Here is a 21,920-nt window from a genome sequence, read left to right on the forward strand (position 1 = left end):
GATAGTAAACAATGCCCTGTTTCAAATGCCTCATGTGAGAGGGGAGTCAGGGACATATTCGCGCCGGCAATTCATCTACTGACTGGCCTGGTGTGAGGTTTATGGCGTGTGACGGAAACCCGACACGACCTCAAGCGTAAAGGTTTCTCAAGCCTCTTTAACCGTCACGCGCCATAAACCTCACACCAGGCTAGTCAGTAGATGAATCGCCGGCGCGAATATGCCCCTGACTTCCCTCTCACATTTGCCGATCGCTTGGAAAGCTGCATTTCTCGAAACTTTTTTGGCGGTTAGCGCTTGGATTTTGAATGGATCTTCGATTGAATGACACCAGAAGAAGCGTCAACCTTTACGTTTATCTGGTGTTTGATTTGGAAGCTGGGCGCTTCTAATTTCTGGGTGAAAATCGGCTTTGCACTGTAGCGGTCGAAAATGAGCTTTCTACCCTTGTCTCTTTCCTATAACGTGATGCAACAGTCAACGCAAAACCCACAAAATCGCTCAAATTCGCCATTTAGAACCACAGCAACGACAATACACAGCAAGTGAGGTAGGTGTACATTTATTTTGAGCCTTAACATAGACATTCCTCGATATAAGTTTACGATGTTACGACTCTTCAATATTCTCCCATACATTTCTTGATATTTTGAACAAACGACCAGACACGCCGCATGTGTGGGCCTCCTGTGCTGGAGCGACACAGAAATAGTTTGACGAAAAAATGACGATGTACTTCATCAAACTAGGATGAAAGCTAAGAAGGCGTTTGAACAGACCGCATTGCAAAAATACATACAACTAGAAATTAAATATCAATTAGCAACAAAGAATTACACGCTCATATGAGATGATCACGTTTTTCTGAAACAATTGAAATATCAGCAAGCCTATCGGTCCAATTAAGTCATTTGGTTAAACTGAATCAAGGGCGATATCCAAACAATCATCCACACCGAAGTACATTGCGATGGGCCGACTTTAGTGCCGTGTTGAGGGTCCCTCGTTTTCACTGCCACAGCTTACATACTTGATAACTTGAGTCCTCGTTAGAATGTCACGCCAGTTACATCGGTTTCCTTTTTGTTCAAGACTTTTCTCTTGAACAAACAGTACAAGTACTCGTCCGCTGTTGAATTTTTCAGGATTTTTATGAAAACTCTTGAGATCGGAATGTCAGATGAATAACTTAACCACGAAATGGCTGTTTTTCAAAACTTCATCGATGTAATTATCGTTGTTGCGCATCAAATCGATTTGTCACTGAACAGTAACCACCTACGGACGTTAGTACACTAAATTCGATTCGATGTCGATTGTGATTTGACAACTATATTGCGGCTTTCCATATACCCTTTCTTAGGAAAAAAAAAAAACATTTCTTCAAACAAATGATTAGAAGTCCAATCAAAAACTAATCTATCCTGCTAGCTTACAAGCTCAGCGAAAAGAGCAAAACTAGATTGCACCAAGACATCAATTCTTTCTCCCCAAATTATCTCTGCCCCTTTTTTTAACCTGATCAACATTATTGGGGAGAGCTGTCCTAACCAATCAACGGTTGAAAGCGTCAGTCAGAGCAATTCACTTCCGCTTTTTTTGGCGACACTGTGATTGTTCCATGTTTTTAATCAGATCCGGCATATTTGGCCCGTGAAACAGAGCATAGCCAGTTAAAAATATCAATGTTTAGCCAAGAAAACGAATAAAGAAAGGAAAAAAACACAGGAACATCAACACCACCAAAGTATGCTATTATTTTGAACAGATCTCTGCTAAAAGAGAAGTGAAAGAGGTTTCCTGTGTTTTATACCATTTTTTTTTTCTAATACTGTTCATTCATACTGAAAGTGACCCGTCCTACATCGAATAATGTGAGCCGAATAATCAAGGAAATTCGCTTCCCTGCCAAGCTAAGAATCTACGAAGAAGCAGCCCGGAATATTTGTTTTATTTACCTTCGAATGGCGAGACAGCTCTAAACAGCCTTAAGGAACTTCGAGAAGGCAAATGATTTTCGAAACCCGAACACACTCTGGCTGGGCAGGAATATGGTTATGAGATGACTTTCTATATAGATTTATAGCAAAAGAAATCCAAAATGGTGACCATTCTTACAAAAACAGGACTACTTCGTGTTTTAAGGACTCTCCAGATTTCCTTTGGTACAATTTTAAAGCACTGAAGGTCATGTATCTTTCAATGGGCTGGGAGGATTCACGCAGGCGAATGCACACTGGTATATATCATTTTCATAATGTTCAATGTAAATAAAGCTTATATAAACTTTGATACAACTGCAACTGGTAAAATGTGAAATAAAAAAAGCAAATACAAAACTCTTCAGCTATTTAACGCCTAACATGGTGACGAAACGCAATTATACAAAAACAAAAGCATCAGATATGCAAGTACGTGGCCTTTTCTGTTCATGGTTCAGTACGCTGATTACTAGGTTTGCTTATACCGATGACCTGTCATTACAAGTCCACAAAATAAAATTCTTTGTTCTACATTTGTCTATGCTGTATTTCAGTCCAAACATTGATCGCCCACAACTTCTATTCTTTGCTCCACAGTTGACTGTGTACCCTGAAAAAAACAAAAACAAAAACATTCTATCAAACAAACAGTCTTCCATTTCCGTAACCTGTGAATAGGATTGTACGAGAGTAACCCCTGACAACCAATTTTCAGAATTTTGCATGTCAGTAAATAGATAAACAGAATACAGAAGAATTAATTGATCTGTAAGTTAAATGGAGCATGTGGGCAATTCATGTTAGACGATCACGTCGTGGTACTTCGGTCGTGTCAGCACAGAAAGCAAGAATCGAAAAGTCTCAATCATCTAAGCGGAACACTATGCGGTTCACTGAACGTTAAAATATTTAAATAACGATCTCAAAAAGTAGCCGCAAAAATAATTCCACTCGAGAAACTAGATTCTGGTAGAGCTACGGATTTCTAAACCTAATATTTAGCGAGGGGTAAGCCTAAAGTCAATGAAGTTTCAAAAGGAGTTTTACCTTCCTATATTAGTTCATTTGGTTACGTCATCAGTAAAAACAGAATTTGCTTCGCAGTTACGGGGACGGGAAATCAACCAACCGGCACGACCCTCACGCGGTTCAGCTGGTTGGAGTATGGCATGGAAAAACAATTTTGTTTTTGCGTATTCGTGGTGAAGATTGAGTCGTAAAATAAAATTGGGATAACCGAAATCAATTGTGAAGAGCTTCGAATATAGTTTGCCAAACTTGTATGTAACAGGTACATAGTTATAACTCACCCCCACCCGGGTAAGGTAACGAATCTGATCCAACCGACGCGTCGGCCGACACGTTGGCCGGACCTTATAGAAAGACTCTGCCTCGCTGGTACTTTCTCTTGGCTCCAAACCTCGACTCGTCGTTCTCCACTGTTTTTCCTACACCTCCGATCTTCATGTCAGCGTTCATAATTTTCGTCGAACATACCGTTCGTAAGTCGCTCAGCGCACGGATCACTGTAGGCTTTGAAAGGCTAGTCAGTCTGGCGATGTTACTTCCAGAAGCCTTGATAGCCCACAGGAACATTAGATGAAGCCACGTACTCAGCGGGATGTTGGAACCTTAGAAAAACCAGGTTCGAAAAGCCAGGTTCGACAGCGGCTGTTTGTACAGCATCGGTGGTGTGTCGGTAGTGTGTCGGCCGACGCGTCGGTTGGATCAGATTCGTTACCTTTACCAACTCACCCGGCATTCAAACTGACTTTGAGCTTAGCTCCCATAAAACCCAAATAATAGACAGACAACAGTCAAGCATAAATGGAAGAATTAATTATTTCTCCACTTTCTCTGTTCAAACACAATTGCTCACCTTTTTATCTATACCTCTCGTCATTTTCTTGGGGCTGCTTTTTTTTCTGAGTGTTTTCACGTCTTTTCTCTCCCATTCGCTCCAACAGTTTCATAACAAGGACAGTTACAACACCGCCGATGAAACCAAACAAAGTACTCCAAAATAATTCGCCCGCAGAAAACGTTTCTCAGAGTTTGCCGATGATAGGAAACCGATGAAATAGTCCACGGACACCACTGAAAGTCTTCAGTTTACGAATTGGGAAGCTGCGCCAGTCGTGCCTCTATATAGAATTGGTGCCACGATAAACAGACCAGACTGAACTGTCAGTCAAATGACGTAGTTCCGTCAAAGAGAGTCTGCAACAGAACACAACGGCACAATCCATCCATTAAAAATTCTTTTCGTTCTTTTGTTGCAAGTCCCTGATCAAATCGTAAATTCCTGTAAACAGAATAGGAAACAAAATTTTGCACCATTCTCTTTCGAGGGAATAATCAATTCATGGATAAAATTACTGAGACTGTCCCGTCTGAACCCACATTGAAATTACGGCTTGATCACAAAAACAAATATCGCTGTGCTGTAAATTTAAGATATTATTTGACCTTCTTCTCTAAGGTTCTCAGTCTCGTTCTCGTTTTCATGAAATTTCAATTTCTTTTTTAATCTAGTGATTAGATTTTCTAAAAAGTTCACTCGAAATCAGGAAATCGTGGAGCATGTTAAGAGATGAATGGTTTAGATTCCGGGGCTTTGAAGCAATATTTCCACCTTGAAGAATCATGCCCAACTATATCAGAAAGTGGCGCAATAATTTGCCAGCGAAATTAATAACGAGTCGACAAACCTTCATATTGATATCAGGAGTTGCAGAACGGTGCACACCATGGTAACTCAGACGCTCATTAAAATTCGGCTTTTTTTAACAATTTTATTTTGTCATTCCTTATTTTTTTTCATTCCTTCTGTCTCTACGGGGCACTTCCACTCACCTGAATACAATGTGACTAACGTCCCCTATTCTTGCCTTTCATCATGATCCACTGGTACTCTGGGCCCCCTCGACGCTCCATTCTGAGGTAAATTCCATAGTTTTAACACCAGAAATGATATTACGCCGTCGATAGCAGCGGATAAAATATACAACCGAATATCCCTCTGAGGTAAATTCCATAGTTTTAACACCAGAAATGATATTACGCCGTCGATAGCAGCGGATAAAATATACAACCGAATATCTTGAGAGACACATCTTTCCACCTTTCTTTCTGAACAGCCGGAAGTGAACTCAGTTAGATGAAATCACTGTTCGCTGACCGCAAGTATTTAAAATTGGAAAAAATGAACAGCCGGAAGCGGCTGAGCTGAGTCCACTTATAGGGGAATCCCCCAAATGTTGAAATGCAATGCCATTCGGACCACGACTCGCTCCCTACAAGCAACCAGGGGCGAGTTCTCTTTCAGCGCTGATGTTTTTAAAACAATTGTGTTCCTCCCCCATCTACTAATGATACAATGGGTTCATATCTTAAAAAAGACTAATGGAAACCATTCGCTCCTGCGTTGAACACTGCAGTCACACCTGTCGTGACCAGGTACAAAAAAAAAAAAAAAACAGAACACTAACGATCGGTTATTTACGGTGGCTCATAAGTGCCATGCAAAAATTGTGATTTTTTTATCGTTTTAGCGACTTTTTTAGCGACTTTTTTAGCGACTTTTTTAGCGACTTTTTTAGCGACTTTTTTAGCGACTTTTTTAGCGACTTTTTTAGCGGGAATGACAGCTTCCAGGGAAGAACTTTGTATAAAAATAACGCTGAATATAAAGAAAATCTTCATGATCGGCTCTTCTCCTCCAACGACGTGTATGAATTTCAACTTACCACGTGGGTCAGTCACAATGTGCAACTTGAGCCCGCGAAAAAAGTCGCTAAAAAAGTCGCTAAAAAAGTCGCTAAAAAAGTCGCTAAAAAAGTCGCTAAAAAAGTCGCTAAAAAAGTCGCTAAAACGATAAAAAAATCACAATTTTTGCATGGCACTTATGAGCCACCGTAATGATTTCAATCGGTTGTACATAATTTTTTCAAAGATTTTATTGAAGATGGAGAGTAGTGAAATAGGACGGTAGTTGCTAGGGTCGGTCTCATCGTCGCCCTTGACCGGGATAACTTTTGCATGTTTTAGCTTCGAAGGATATTTTCCACTTTGGACAGAGAGGTTGATAAGCTCAGCTAGTGGTGAAGCGAGTATGCTCTTTGCACATTTCAAAACACGAATAGGGCATGAATATAGTCCATAAGCCTTGTTTGGTGGTAAAAGCGAGATTTCTAGTTCGATATCTGATGAAATGACTGGTTCAAAGAAAAAGGAAGTGGTGAAATTGATATTTGTTAAGTATTCGTTATAGTGATAATTACTATCTTGTACATTCGCCTCCGCGTGGAGGCGCGGTGGCCTCGTGGTTAGTGCGCTCGACTCCGGATCGAGTGGTCCGGGTTCAAGCCCCGGCCGGGACATTGTGTTGTGTTCTTAGGCAAGACACTTTACCCTCACAGTGCCTCTCTTCACCCAGGTGTATAAAAGGGTACCGGCAAATTTAATGCTGGAGGTAACCCTGCGATGGACTGGCATCCCATCCAGGGGGGAGTAGAAATACTCCTAGTCGCTTCATGCTACAGAAACCGGAGTTAAGCACCGGCCTAATGGGCCACTAGGCTCGTAAACAGACTTGACCTTTCACTTTACATTTGCCACCAACGTTCGGCCAGCGTTTGGCCAGCGTTCGTCACGGTTACGCACTTTATCATTATAAACTATTATACGACTCCAAATATACTAAGCGTTCCGTTCTAAATTTATCCGCTGTGTGATAAGTCATTAAAGTAAATCATAGATTCATATTCTTCTCTGTCCGTCCTCCCGTGAGCTGCATTCTTCTAGAAACACAAAGGGAAAAAATTTTCAGCAACTGTATTTAATAAGTATTAAGTCTATCTCATGAAATGCGAGCTCCTGAAACGAGAAACGAATTGTCTGCCTTCAGCGACCAGAAAAGAGACGTGACCTATTCACCGAGGCTTAAAAATCACTTCGAGTATTCACAGCTTAATATTCACGTAAAGGAAAGCGAGAGAACAATGCACAATTCCGTTACAGCTTGTTTTACCTCACGCGTGAAGTAAATTTAAATTTCGTTCTTCCGGAACGCCGGCGAACTTGCTCGGGTATATTGACGACCTCTGAAGGACTGATCGTAGAGAAAAGGTGAACATGCCAGAAAACAAACCAGCTTTTAAATATGACCTCCACCAAAAAGGCATATATAAATATATATATATAAAGTGTGACTTGATTTTCGTAGAACAGTGCTCAATACATAGAAGTGGAGCGAAGTATATATTGTGGGAGGAAAAAGACAAGTAAACTACAAGTTCATCCCTACAAGCCTGTTTCGTGGTCGCCCACTCATCAGGGGATTTAATGAGAATAAACTTTACCATTGCTTATATACAATATAATTTGCATGATCTAACTAGTCTAATTTGTGCAGCGCGAAATTGACAGTTTAGTTGTTGCGTAGGAGGGCTTTGCTTCTGTGGCGGCATGAAGACACGAGTTCATTACGTTTGTTTAGTGTTGATAGTTTGGGCCGGCAGATGATTAGGAATTTTTCTTTGAGGTAGATGTTACATCTTTTAGTTGAGCTGTGATACGAAAGAACGAAAGGAACGATGGGTAATCGTCGCCTCGTTGCGGTTTGCCCAACAACCATGAAGGGCAGTAACATTACTCTGCTAATTTGTGTCGAAGATCTGGGACCGGCCCTATGATTTTTAACAGCAGTTATGCAATATTTCATGAAGCATGAGACAGTGTTAACGATCAAAACAAAATTTTTGAGACAGTGAGTTTTTCTTCCTTGTTCACCGGTATCATGCATACCATCAAGTTTGTGAACATGAAAAAACATCAATGACCAAGTTGATCTTCTTGACCCCATTTCCTGTTTTGTTCACGTAAGTTTACGTACGCCTTTGTTACGGTGTTTGTCACTAAGGTTAATTCAAGTTCACGAAAATTTTCGTGTAGACTGAATGTACACGCAAACGAAATGATCTTTCTAAGAGGAAGTAAAATTGCTGCTTTCAACGTTTTTCAACTTGCACGGCGAAGCGATTTTCTACGCCACGCGGGTTTTTTTTCCTGCGCATAATTCTAAACACCAGTGATTGAGATTTTCCGCTTCCCTGAGTGTCTTGATTCCGCTCATGCAGAAATATCTCCTTCAAAAAAGTGAAATACCTCTAGTCATCAAGATATAGCGCTTGCTGGAAATCCGGCAATCCAAAGATGTAGATACCAGATCCCCTTGCAGCCGTTGTTGGAACGGTACGATACGTTAACATAGCCAAACAACATGTATGCGGCACATGTTTTTCTCCCATACATGGCCGTGTTACACGTGCCTTTAGTGCGACGGCTCTAATGTCCCTTCAAATTATCCTAATAAGCGAGGAGCTGTGAGTGAGAGTTAACCAAAGTAGTGTAACAGAATCATAAAATCAATTGAATACACCGTGACTTTTAAGCGCGGTACAGCTCTTTTCACGTTTTCCGGGATGATGCCGTTCTCCGGTCAGACTTCTTGTAAGAGAGACCTTCATCTCCATGATAATTTTTTAAAAACAAATCATTTTCACAACAAAGGCTTTTTTTAAAAGGGAGAGTTTGGGCACGTTGGAAAAATTCTACTACAAACAAAAAATGCAATAAAAAGTAATATTCAAATACGATGTTTGGACAATTTCAGAGCAGTGATTCCTCGAAAAAAAATCTCACTATTCCACGAAAGGAAAGAAAGCGTACGCATCGGATGGGTTCACTTCATTACGTGCGGTTAAATGATGTTGATACAAAACTCATTTTTTGCGTCAAACCCTTACGAGACAAGGACAATAGCCTGCCTCTTGTCTCCACAAGGACAATAGCCTGCCTCTTGTCCACGCCCCGGTGGACGCGTCATTGATACGAGGATGGTGTTCATTCGGGGTCCGACCCTCTTCGACGCGGTACAATTTTCCTTCATTTTTTCAAGTTGATATTTCATTTCCCATTCCAAGATACCAAGGGGTGGGTAATCGAGATGAAACGATGTTTCCTTTTATTCTATATCCACTCTCAACCGCAATCAACCATCGCTAAGTCTTTTCAAATGACTGTTGAGGTCAAAATTACGTATCGTATGTTCCAGCAGTACTTTTTTAAAGGAAAAAAAAACAACAACAATAAACAGATAAACAAACAAACTGAACTCAAACAACGTCATTCAAGAAACTACACTTTTAAGACACGCGGAGTACCACTTGATGGACAAATCTTCTACTTGAAAATGGTCTCAGAGATGGAAACGTCGTTATTATCGCTAGTTTTTAAGACTTCATTTCTGGAATAATGAATAATGTACATGGCAATTGTATTTACTACTGTGTCCTCCACGTTCTGTATTCTTCTAGGCCTAATAGGGTGGATCACATCTCATGATACAATTTCTCATCTTGAGGAGATCAACCGGCTAAAAAACAAGATAAACTGTCTCAATATATCATACATTAATGAAACTGGGGGTAAGTGAAATCATCATCAAATTATTAAAATATAACATCAAATACATAAATGTAACCAGGTCTAATTCAATTTTTCTGCATTTTAAAATAACTACTAGGCTAATCTGAAGACAAAAATAGCTGTATATCCCATAACTGTTTGCTGTTCTTCTCAGTGAATTGATTCGCTGACATAGGCTGGTTGCGTTGGAGAGTGAGCTTTTTTTCTTAAACTTATAGGCCACCAGAAGGAAAGGATAGTGGTAATTAAAAGTCACTAAGACTGCATGTATGTACAAAGTAAGAAAAAAGAAAAAAATATATATGTAAATAAGCGATTCAAGCAGCATCTTGAATTTACTTATTCATCATTGACACTTTTTTCGAATATGTTTTAATTATAGCTTAAGCCAATGTATAAATGATATATTAATTAGTACATTACAAGATATGCTTTGTAACGTTTGAACTCATCTTTGACACTTTAATTCAAATCTGTTTTATTATAGCTTATGTTACTGTCTAATTAGTGTATTATTTAGTACATTTTAAGATAATTCTTATTGTATGGTGTTTTATTATAGCTTAAGTTACCGTATAATTAGTGTATAAATTAGTACATTTTAAGATAATGTTTATTGTATAACTATACTGTGTCCCCAATTAGCACCTCGCTAGTCAGGAGCTAGATCCCTAACAGACACATAAATAAAGTTTCATCATCATCGTCATCATCATCATCACCATCATCATCATCCTTTGCATTCTCACTTAACAAGGGAACTACACCCTTATTTTTAAATCAAATACAGTCACTTAATATTGTGTACAGATACTGTATAGGAAAAAAAGTAAAGAGAGAATTGAACAGAAAATCAGAGAAAATGTACGGACAGAGGAAAAAAAGTCATTCATTTTAAAAGAGCATAATATATAGATTTAGCTAAGCCTAAAAGCAGAGCTCCCAATTTCGTAATATTAATGATAACATAAAAGATGTGCATTTGCCAAGACTTGCCTGAGACACCCCTCCCTTCGTTTTGATAGTCTCCCCTACCCTACCCGTGCAATCTGAAGGCACGTATGCTCGGTCAGTCATGTGACAACCAAACGAAAAGAGGTTCACCATATTCCATGGGTATGGGGCTCTGCCCCACGCGCGTGGGAGCTCCACTAGGTGGCTCGTACCAGTTTCCTCGCGCGGGAAACAGGTCACTCTTGCGTGACGCGCGCGAGAGAAACGTGCGAAAGAAACGCGAGATCAAATGATGAAAATTCAAAGCAAAGATGGCGGCGCGTGGAATTTTTTCTACTTTTGTGAGAAGTTTACCTAAGAGCTTGTATTTGATGTGTTGAGCGGCCACTGTGAATGCAGGAGATAGAAACTAAGATAACGAAGACAATTTTCGGAGAAGTAAAGGTTGCTTCACTTCACATTTAAAAGAAATATTCAACCGATATGAAATCTTGCGAAGGCGAAAAAAGAAGAACTCAAGTGAAGGATAATCTACCCGAAGTGGAAGAAGACTTTGAAACTTCAAAGAAAATAATATGATATAGCCAGAGGTCATGTGTAGGATTAAGATGAGCTCGGGAGGCTGTTGTTGACGGTTATTTAATGATTTTCTTAGAAGTAAACGTCTGTAAACATCAGATCGTAGGTGCTCGCGCGAGCACACGCAATTGTCAGCGGTAGCTAAAACAGATCATGAGCAAATGTCGATCTTATAGAATCCAGATTTTTAAATGCGCGAGAACGCGCGTGGAAATTGCTAAACTCACGAAAGCTATTGCATGAAAACAAGTCCGGTGACCCCTTTTTTTTTATTGTTCCAATATGATAACGTCGAAAGGAATCATCAGAAAAAAACTAGAAAATTCTACGGAAGGAAATTTGTGTGTGAAAATTACCCTTTTTGTAGATTTTCTGAAATTCCGCTCCGTAGAATTTTTTAAAAATCTTTGTGCATTTTCCTTTTCAAGTGCCAAACGCAATCACTCAAAAAAATCAGGGGGTCACTGGGTTAGTTTTCGAATTATTTAAGCCACAAGCTAAAAAATGCGTCTGAATAAGCCTATGAAAGCGTTGCCATGGAAACTGCTAGTGACGAAATGACACTTATTTCTGGATAACCAATTATTATGTAATTCAACCCCGTAAAAGTGTTGAACTGGCGCTGGCCTTGGTCAGTCTTTCTGTTGTATTCTTTCAAAGTTACAAACCATCAAAAAGATGAAAACCGGTGCGAGCCACCTTAAGTACTTGAATGATGGTAAAGTAGATTACAATCAAGTATGTTGATCTAAGTTCATGTTTGATTTTTCCGTTCATAACCAAATGTCAACCGAAAAAACTTAAGGTAAGGTAAAAGGGTTGGGAGTGAAAAAAGGTAACAACATTTTGTAATGTATGATTTCCGGCCTTTCATCTCGCTTTGTAACGGCAGTCCATTTCGATCTCGGTAAATCACTTGAAAGAAAGTTGAAAAACGAAAAATTCTCACCTCCCTTATTAGTATTGCCGTAATCTCCACTCAAACAATGTAATGTAACATATCCCCCCACCCCCTCCCCCACCATATGCCCGTCTAGCCTCAATTTTGTGCGCAGGTAATCCAAGGTGGCGCTACGTCCTAAAATGTTTTGATTAAATATTTAGGTCACGAGGAATGAGGAATTTTGCCAACAAATTAACTTCACAACATATCAAATTACCTATCCAAGTGGTTACACATTCGGGTGGTCACGTGTCCTACACTGATCCTCGCCTTATTCATGAAAAACGTCACACGAAAAATGATTTACTCGATAAGAATACGAAGTATTTGAAGTATAATCTGGATCTCCCTTCAACCGCTTCGCAACAACAGCTATTCTTACGATCTTACCTCAAACCAACTAAAGGATCATCTGTATCTTGACTATGAGGGACTCAAAACAAAAAGATGGTACATCACATCGGACTATTTACGCATTTACGTTCCTGGTTTCGATAACAATGTTGATTTTCCTCTTTGTGTGGAGACCAATGCTTCTTCCATATTTCTTCAGATACTTTAAGTTGATCATTTCAGAAGCTATGAGCGACGAACAGAGGGTTTTGGACAATCAACTACAGCTTGCTCATAAGGAATGGAGAACGTATCAGATTGAAAGTCGTTTTGGCCAAGAATGGTGCAAAGAAAACGTACAAGCAAGAAGCGATGTCACATGGTTAACAATCGTGGTCGATGATAATTTCGTCGTTCCTGCGTTGGTTCTTGCTCACTCTATCCAAACATTCTCTTGCCACAAGAACATGATTGCCCTGATTTCAGATACAGTCGCTGAAGAAACTCGGAGAGCACTTCAGAGAGTTGGTTGGGACATTCGCGTAGTCGAAGCAATGGACTGTGACTGGCTAGATGCTAAAATGGGCTTTGCAAGAAACGGTGGCTTGTTTGAAAGGCCAGGGAGTTTCAGAATAAAAGGAACACACACTCGTTTTCATGCGTGGAACTACACTGAATTTTCCAAAATCATTTATGCCGACGCCGATTACATGTTGATGACGAATATCGATCAGCTGTTCGATATTCCAGATGACTTTGCTGCCACCCCTGGGAACAGGCCTGGTGTGGTGAATCCATGCTTTAATGCTGGTTTCCTTGTTTTTAGACCAGATGCCAAATACTATCAGGGAATCATGGACTTATGGTTGGAAACCACCCAAAGAGATACTTGTCCTGACGATCAAGTTTTGCTCTGGCATTATTATGCCGATGCTGGAAACTGGAGAGCACTTCCTTACTCATTCAACATCAGGCTCATCATCTACAGACCCTTTAACTCTTATCACTTTGCTGGAGGCAAAGGCGGCTATCATCCTCCCAAGCCTTGGTCCGCAGATTGCAGACCAAGCAGGAAAGAAGCTGCAGAGTATGACAGACCAATTGTTGACATAGCAGATGTAGAAATAGTTTTTTGGAAGAATTTTTATCAGTTACTGAAACGGTACAAATTAGAGGACTGGTGGAGATCTACAAAGCTGTTTCGACCAAAGCAAGAGTTTGGTCTGGTACCTTATGCAGACTGCAAACGGGGTCATCAGTGAGTAATTGAAACAGGTACAGAATGTAAAAATTATTGCATACAGGTGCCGATGAGACTAAATTTTTGAAAATCTAGGGGCTAAATTGGCAACTAGATTGCTTCACCACAACCTACTTAAAGACAAAGAGACGATAAAGATTGCTTTAGATAAATCTGTGGCAAACTTCCTCAAAAAGTTGACTCTATTTTGAAAAGCAGAACATGTTCAGCCATCGTCACAATTACTAGAGGCCATCTTGGATTTATGTATCCTTTCAAATGGTGCAAGACCCATTGTATTGTCCTCTTTAGACCAAAGGCAACAAATGCCAAATTTTTCACAGCATAAGATATAGGACATGTCTGGTGGCTTGAAAAAATACTCTATTATAAAATGTTGTTTCTTCTTTCCTTTTCAATTAAGACAGATATTCCCAAAGGTTTCAATTTTTGCTGTTTGGTAATTTTGGAAGTTTCGTTATAATAAATTATTCATAACAAAGTGGTTTCAGAACATCAAGGACTTTTAAGAATTTCCACTTTTCAATTTTAAAGCCAAACAGCAACTGATGCAGAATCTAAAACTGTGCAATTAAGGGAGTGATTTGCCTTGTTTTGTAGATTTATTATGATCAGCAGTTCTGAGAATGAGTTCCAACAAGTTGTACCTCATGAAGTCATGTTAACAACAAATGACAATAACTAAGTGCAGTGAAACTTTCTAATGAATAATTGGATGTGACTACAAATCTTTTCTACCATCGGTTTATGACTCAGTCAGTAGTATTTGTAGTGCTCAACAAATATTTATTTAAAAAAATCTCAGTCGTCTGATCAGGCAACAACACAAGAATTAGTTATCAGCTCAACTTTAGGCCATGAACCAGATATCGTTTGACTTTTAAAGCAGACCTTATTCTAAGCTAGACACGATAGTAAAATCTCATCATTTCTAGGAAAACAGGTAAAATTATAACAAAATTCAGCCAATTTTGGAAGTTTCGTTATAATAAATTATTCATAACAAAGTGGTTTCAGAACATCAAGGACTTTTAAGAATTTAAATTTTTCAATTTTAAAGCCAAACAGCAACTGATACAGAATCTAAAACTGTGCAATTAAGGGAGTGATTTGCCTTGTTTTGTAGATTTATGATCAGCAGTTCTGAGAATGAGTTCCAACAAGTTGTACCTCATGAAGTCATGTTAACAACAAATGACAATAACTAAGTGCAGTGAAACTTTCTAATGGATAACTGGATGTGACTACAAATCTTTTCTACCATCTGTTTATGACTCAGGCAGTAGTATTTGTAGTGTTCAACAAATATTTATTTAAAAAAATCTCAGTCGTCTGATCAGGCAACAACACAAGAATTAGTTATCAGCTCAACTTTAGGCCATGAACCAGATATCGTTTGACTTTTAAAGCAGACCTTATTCTAAGCTAGACACGATAGTAAAATCTCATCATTTCTGGGAAAACAGTTAAAATTATAACAAAATTCAGCCATCTGTTAAAGTTTCCATCACAACCCTCCTGGGCATGCAAATACAACTAAGTTTCATAATATCTAAATTAAATGATCTATTCTTCATTATCAGTTTTTATTATCATTTTAGCACTTCTTTACCAAACTAGGACAGGAGATAACCTGAAAAGGGATGACTCTCTTTTCAGTTCTCTATGATTTGAGACTCATCACAGACTACTGTGACCATTATTATAAATACGGCCAGGGTTCGACACGAATGGTAGCCCACTAGCCACAGACTAGTAAAACTTCAGTTTTGGCAAGTGGTTTTTGATTTCCGTGAGCCAGTTTGGCTAGTGAACAAACTGAAATTGTCGTAACATCTAAGATATCAATACCACTTGGCTAGTAAGTTGAAAAGTTAGTGTCAAGCCCTGACAGTACTAGAATTATTATTATCAGTAATATTACTTTATTACCATTACTTAAAGAGAAATGGTGTGTTCCAAAAGCCCTATTTAAAAAAAAATTCTCGACGAACTTCCTTAAGAAACTTTGCTGCTTCAAGGCCAAAGCAAACCCAAGTTTCTCACATAGTTCTTCAAAGTTTAATGTCAGGTCTCAGATTTTTCTTATTCATACACAAGCAAATCAGAAGAGAATCTCTCCTTGAACCATGCTTGAAACAAGAACTTCTTCTACGCTACGCATTTGTTTTCACTTCTGAGTTTATTACGCAGTCTTGATCAAATCAACTTTTTTCATATGGTGCTCCTGTACTGAATATCTGTTGTAGTTGAAGCTTCCTGAAACTATTAAGAATGCTGCACTATTAGTCAGTTCAAATCTTTACTGAAAGCACACCGATTCAAGGATGCTTAGATTGAATTACAATAAGAGATATGAACATACTGTCAACTGTTACATTATCAATGACAATTTAATATATGTATATGTTTCATAGATTTATAATATATTACTTTTTATTTTATTATATTCTATTTATATTAATTATATTATACCAATTATTTGTATCAATTCGTATTTAATTTACTCATTGTCAGTGCTCTGTTAGATGTGTGTTAAGAACGGTAATTGAATTCAATTAAATTACATTAAATAAATAAAGTGGCAATAGAAACAGGTTTTTCGTGTATCACCACTATTTAAGTAAAGGAGAGAGAAGGGGGCACATATTTGAAGAGGGCGCTTGTTTGACATCATGGCCCAAGGGGTGGGCACTTATTCCAGGAAGGGGGGCCTTTATTAGAGCATGGGCACTCAAGTCTAGGAAATATGATGTCTTGCTTATTCCCTTTTTTCAAAATGTCCAGAACACATCTGTGATGAATGTAGGAAGAAATACAAAGACAAAATATAACCAGAAATTTGCAAGCACTGGAACCACAAGTACACCCCGAACTCCAGGGGTATTAAAAGTTATATACAGTGTGATCCATATCCAAGAAAATCCTCGCACTGTGGCATTCAGTACAGGAGTTGAGTGTCTCAGGTGATAGAGACAGGCAGTTTGGCTTGCCAAACGAAGCAGAGCCTGAAATAAAAAGCCAAGAATAGAGATTGCAGATGGCAGAGATAATTCATGAATAAAATGGGATAAAATAGGGCCCTGTGTTACACAAACAAGCATTACAAATAACAATTAAGTCATTAAGAATCCAAACTTGTGAAAAGCTAAAAAGGTGTATAGCTACGCAGTTAAACAACAAAATGAGAAGGGATTAAGAGCACTATCTTGAATCAGGGATATCAGGTCAAATATCTAGTATCAGGTCCACAGTGGTGCATGCTGAGATGGAGGCACTGACGACCAAACACAACACAATGATATTGGTCATATTGAAGACCCATTTAGAATTCAGAAAAGTATCAGGTATCTATCTTCAGGAAATCGAGTCTATGTTTCTGCCAAAGCTTTGACCAGAGTTTACACCAACAGTTATCAATGGCTTCCATGGGGATCAGTAAGTCACAAATTTCAGCCTTGCACATTCAGAATATCTTGCTAATATTTTTTCATAGCAAAGTAATTTGGAGTTTAGGGTTGTTATGCAATGTAAACTGTACTGTAATGAAACACAATGCCTTTACGAAGAGAGGGTAACACTCAGTAGCTAAAAAAAAGAACCACCAAACTTGTGAGTGCACACAATGGAAAAATACTCTATACTACAGTATAATCTGGGAATTTAAAAATAATTGATTAAAAAAAGTCAGCATTCTTTCATAACTATCAGTGATAAGCTGCCTTCAAAGAGGTAGTTGTTAATGTTGATTTAAGCTTGGTGTACACCTTGATTGGTTTCCTATGAAAACTTGATCCCAAATTTCCAAAAAGTGTAGTATTATATTCCTTAACTATACTACAGAGCCCTTAATTTTAAAGACACTTTTCAGGATCAAAGGACTTACCAGAATGAGGATACTGAAGATAAGCTTAAGTGTGCCTCGTTTAGACAGTTCAATTTCTAGATAAGGTAATTCACCAGACAGAAGTGCAATAAATGGAAGACATATGGCACAGCTAACATTCATCAAATAGAGTAACTGGGAAAGTGAAACCTGCAACTTAAAAATCAAAAAATATATATTGTTATTGGAGTGGTACACAGGTAGAACTGCAAAAGGTTGTCCAGTCTGACACATGACTATGGAGATAATTAGGAGAGATTTTTAGTTTAGATGAGATACTCATGCCTAACATAATTCACTTAGAGGTGTAACCCCTTTTTGCCAGACTAGCTTACATCACTCTCTCCAGTCCTACACCCATAGGCTACAATAATGATGTTATATAAGGTGTGAGCTGGGCCCTTGGAGTCATCTGACAAGTTTTTTTGAAAGCTTCAGCTTAAAAATGGCACACAATTTTTTAAGTCAATATTTAATGGTACTGTTCTAAAGGCACCATTTACTTGTTAGCCATGTGATGTTTATAAGCCACTGAAAAAGCAAAGTCAGGTGAACTCACCGATCAAGAACAACATTATCCCATTCCATTCAATCTGGAACAGCAGACAAGAAGAGCCATCTAGTGGAAACTCCATTGCTAAATTCTCACTTAGTTACTTTAATATTAAATTATTTATTACTTTTATTACCTTGGACAAGCATATTTTTGCTTGCTCAATATAAAAAGCCAGAGACGTGGCCATGAGAAGGCCAAAAGCTCCATGACTAAAAGACATTCTATAATGTGCATGACAATCTTTAAATGAGCAAAACAGAACCATTACAAGTGAACTTGCTGCAGCCACCAATACGATAATCTTGTCAGGATAACTATGGCGACCCATCAACCAAGACGTTACTAGAACTAAAGGTGCCATCAAGGCCAGAGATATCTACAACAAGATTAAGAAAAAAAGTTAAATTTGACTGGAGTAAAAAGTTGTTCAAATCACCAAGCATTTTGACCTCTAACTTCTCCATACAGTAAAAAAACTTTATCCATTAATCAGGTATGGAGAATCACTTAACACATTACCTCAAGGGTGTAATCCTGATACAACACCACATTCAAAAGCCTAGGCTTTCAGAATGCAGCATTTATGCTAGAATAATTTATACCAGTTACAGAAAACACAAACTAGATGGTTTCACAAAAGTCATATAACTCAGATCATTGAAGGGTCCCGAGAGGTCAATTTTTTTTTTGCATTGGATAAAAAGGCTGAAATGGTTTTGACATTATTTCACTCCACTGTTTCGTTTAACCTTCCGGCCTTAAATAGTGACTAACATCTAATTTCTCCTTGCAATTTCACCCCTAAATCACGCATTAAGCCCTGCTGTGAGCCCAGAGTCCAATGCATGTAACTATTAGATCATCACATCTTCCACTGAATAGAATTAGAATTGTGATATCAGTTAAGCAAATTAAAAATATATAATTATATAAAAATAATTCAATTGGCACAAACCAAGTAGGATTCAGATCCAGCAGAAATCCCAAAAGTGGAATGATTAAAATCCAGTCCATAGAGGGTAACAGTAGCAACGAAACAGAAAAGGAGAGAACGGAAAGTAATTACTTGGCTCCTGAAACTAAGGAATGAGAAGAAAATTGCATTCAATGATTTATTTTGAATAATTAGCATGCTTCCAAAACTATAATCTAAAAGCAAAGCACATTACTTTTGTAGGGATCAAAATTAAAAAATAAAATACTCTATAATCAGGTATAGGGAACCCACAAAATATTCCCTCAAACAGAAATAAATTTCACTTACCTCCGAACTCGTTTTCTTCCCCAAAAGCGAAAGGAAAATACAATAACGCAACTCTCTATCCAGTGAAAGGATATTGAGGATTTGCAGTTTTCTAATTGTTTGAAGTTTGTTACATTTTCCAGGATCAAAACAATTGCAAAGAGAAGTGTGGAGAAAAATATGTGAATTTTGTTATGTTCTGTAGAGTCCTTCCAGTACGTGTAATGTCTTTCTCCTTCTTTAACGTCCCTTGAATTATTATGCATAAATGAGAAACCACCATCCTTGACAAGTTCATGTGTAGGGTCTTGCAGCTCCCGATGAAAACGTTCTTTCATTCTCTCCATTAGCCCAATCAGACCGCCAACCACCTCAAAAAAGTCTACTCTAGACAATGAAAAATTAGTCCAAATATTACCTGAAGAAGAGCTTGTGCTGGCAATTAAAAAATCAGTGACATAATTTGTTGTTCAACTAGACCGAGACTGACAGGATTAGTTCTGGATACAAATCATTAGTGCTATGATTCGTCACCTGAAGTGGCACCAAGTTACAATGACAATAACATCATTGTTAAAAAAATAAATTAACAGTTAACTAAAATAAAGCTGAAGCTTGCGTTGAATGGCATAGCCTAGTGAATTCATTTCCATTATTTCGGATAAATTTTTAATTCAATGTCCGCGTTCAAGTATATAATTTGATTACAGGATCGATATGGCAAAAAATTATGAGCGATTTTTGGTACAGAGTGAGAAGAGGACGATGTTCGATCGGCATCGCGCTTACGAAACAAAATTTAACTTCCACGCGGTCTTTGCTTACATTTAGAGGCAGTGCCACGGTCGACTAAAAAAGTTGGATTATTTGCCGGAGAACCACGAGAGATAGTTGAACTGCAAGTGCGGAGAACGAGCGACTCACTTTTCAGTCGATAGAATCGCTGCGAGAAACAACCACCCTTACTAGCTTCGAAGCACCGTTAGCAAAGAGACCGAGAGTCGAAAGGGGACAATCCTTCTAGCCAAACTCCATTGACATAAATTATGCTACTGATCTTCCACGTAAGCTTCAAGGGGCGACACAATAAATGTAGTAAACAATTTCTTCCAGAGAAGATAGGCGATAACCCGTGCCGCCAATATATTCTGTAGCTAGTTTGTCACGAAACAGAGACATCGTTACCTTCAAAAAAACATACCAAAGGCTTTCTACTGTTCTCGAAATTCAGCCATCCCAAACGAAGCGCAGCATCTCGCTGGACACTTCTTCTCATTCGCTGTTCTTGGTTTTTTAAATTTTGTAGATACGAACGCGGCTTTATTCGTAAGAACATTACCAATTCTGGCCAATTACAATTTATGAAAGAATCGACAAGACAGTTGACCAATAACAAGTTATCATATATTTTCATGCAAAAAGAGTGACGTCATTTTTAAAAACCATTTGTCTCACTCCGTTTTCCTTCAGGGGCATGGGGCAGTGTACGGCTATACCGGCTACGGGATAAAATTTAAACATTTTGGGCTCAAAGGCACCATAACAGTCATAAGTGACGTACTTTTGCCAATATTGAATTTAACACTTCCCACGTTTTAATTCTAGAGTAAAACGCAACTGAGATCGTCTTTTTTTCTCACGGAGTTTTCTTCATGTTTTCTTTTCATTTTCTTTTCCAAACAGGACGATGGGACAACATAATAGAAAAGAAAATAATTACAAACAAAGGGTAAAAGCCCTCTCTGCTCCGATGATAGGGACTTTAAGAAACCGCAACGGCGACGCCAAGGAAGACTTCGATTAAAAAATGAATTTCTACTCTTAGTTAGAATTTCAAAAATGGCTGCAGGAGCTTACTATACTGTCTCATACAGCGCCACAGCTCAACTTCAGCATGACGTATAAAGTAGCCGTTGAGTTCCAAATGGAAATTAAAATAATTTGCCGTCGCGGTTTCGGTTCGCAGACGACGCAAAATTTGGCGATTTCACGTTGTTGTTTTGCATAGAACGGCTAGCAAATGTTTGAAAGTTTCAAAACGCACGTCCTTAGCTATTATTCTGCCAATTAGATCTCTTGTTTTTCCGGGTCCTCGTCGCCGTCGCCGTCGTGGTTTCTTAAGGTCCCTAATTTTGCATATCGATACGGCACAACTCGTAAAAATACCTAGCGATGCTACACACCAAAATGTCTAATAAGACATGTTTCAGTTCTCGGGTGGCTGAGTATTTATACTTCCGGTCTATCATATTAGACCATGGGGGTGCCCTTTAGGGTAAATTTGACTCATGTCCAGGCCGTCTATATCGTAACGGCCGCCCCGCCGACTGATGGACAATAGGGACTTTAAGAAACCACGACGGTGACGCCAAGGAAGACTTCGATTAAAAAATGAATTTCCTCTCTTAGTTAGAATTTCAAAAATGGCTGCAGGAGCTTACTGTCTCACACAGCGCCACAGCTCAACTTCAGCATGACGTATAAAGTAGCCGTTGAGTTCCGAATGGAAATAAAAATAATTTGCCGTCGCGGTTTCGGTTCGCAGACGACGCAAATTTTGGCGATTTCACGTTGTTGTTTTGCATAGGACGGCTAAGAAACGTACAAAGTTTCAAAACGCACGTGCTGAGCTTTTGTTCTGCTAATTAGATCTCTTGTTTTTCCATGTCCTAGTCGCGGTCACTGTCGCCGT

The 21,920-nt window shown here is 38.7% G+C and overlaps 2 protein-coding genes and 1 long non-coding RNA gene across 7 annotated transcripts; 2 read left to right on the forward strand and 1 right to left on the reverse strand.

The window, feature by feature from the left end:
- The first annotated feature begins 203 nt into the window (after positions 1 to 203).
- On the forward strand, positions 204 to 4,768 carry LOC148722457 (uncharacterized). The gene is made up of 2 exons (XR_015992840.1): positions 204 to 550; positions 3,950 to 4,768. It is a non-coding gene; the product is annotated as an uncharacterized LOC148722457 (long non-coding RNA).
- Positions 4,769 to 12,072: 7,304 nt separating this feature from the next.
- On the forward strand, positions 12,073 to 16,141 carry LOC111323281 (glycogenin-1). Its single transcript, XM_022926592.2, has one exon. The coding sequence runs from the start codon at positions 12,375 to 12,377 to the stop codon at positions 13,542 to 13,544; it is 1,170 nt and encodes a 389-aa protein (XP_022782327.1). The 5' UTR covers positions 12,073 to 12,374; the 3' UTR covers positions 13,545 to 16,141.
- LOC111323282 (uncharacterized) lies at positions 14,832 to 20,567 on the reverse strand. Of its 5 annotated transcripts, none has more exons than XM_022926595.2 (6): positions 20,414 to 20,567; positions 19,250 to 19,615; positions 18,941 to 19,064; positions 18,119 to 18,361; positions 17,430 to 17,585; positions 14,832 to 16,551 (listed from the first exon to the last, which is right to left on the reverse strand). In XM_022926595.2, the coding sequence occupies exons 2-6, from the start codon at positions 19,573 to 19,575 to the stop codon at positions 16,318 to 16,320; spliced, it is 1,083 nt and encodes a 360-aa protein (XP_022782330.2). In that variant the 5' UTR covers positions 19,576 to 19,615; positions 20,414 to 20,567; the 3' UTR covers positions 14,832 to 16,317. The 5 variants fall into 5 exon arrangements, with proteins under 5 accessions (XP_022782330.2, XP_022782328.2, XP_022782331.2 ...); XM_022926593.2 differs by having other exon boundaries at positions 19,250 to 19,610; positions 20,414 to 20,562; XM_022926596.2 differs by having other exon boundaries at positions 20,430 to 20,557.
- Positions 20,568 to 21,920: the final 1,353 nt, after the last annotated feature.

This window comes from Stylophora pistillata, chromosome 10 (genome assembly GCF_964205215.1).
Source record: "Stylophora pistillata chromosome 10, jaStyPist1.2, whole genome shotgun sequence".
In the NCBI taxonomy this organism is placed as follows: Eukaryota; Metazoa; Cnidaria; class Anthozoa; order Scleractinia; family Pocilloporidae; genus Stylophora; species Stylophora pistillata.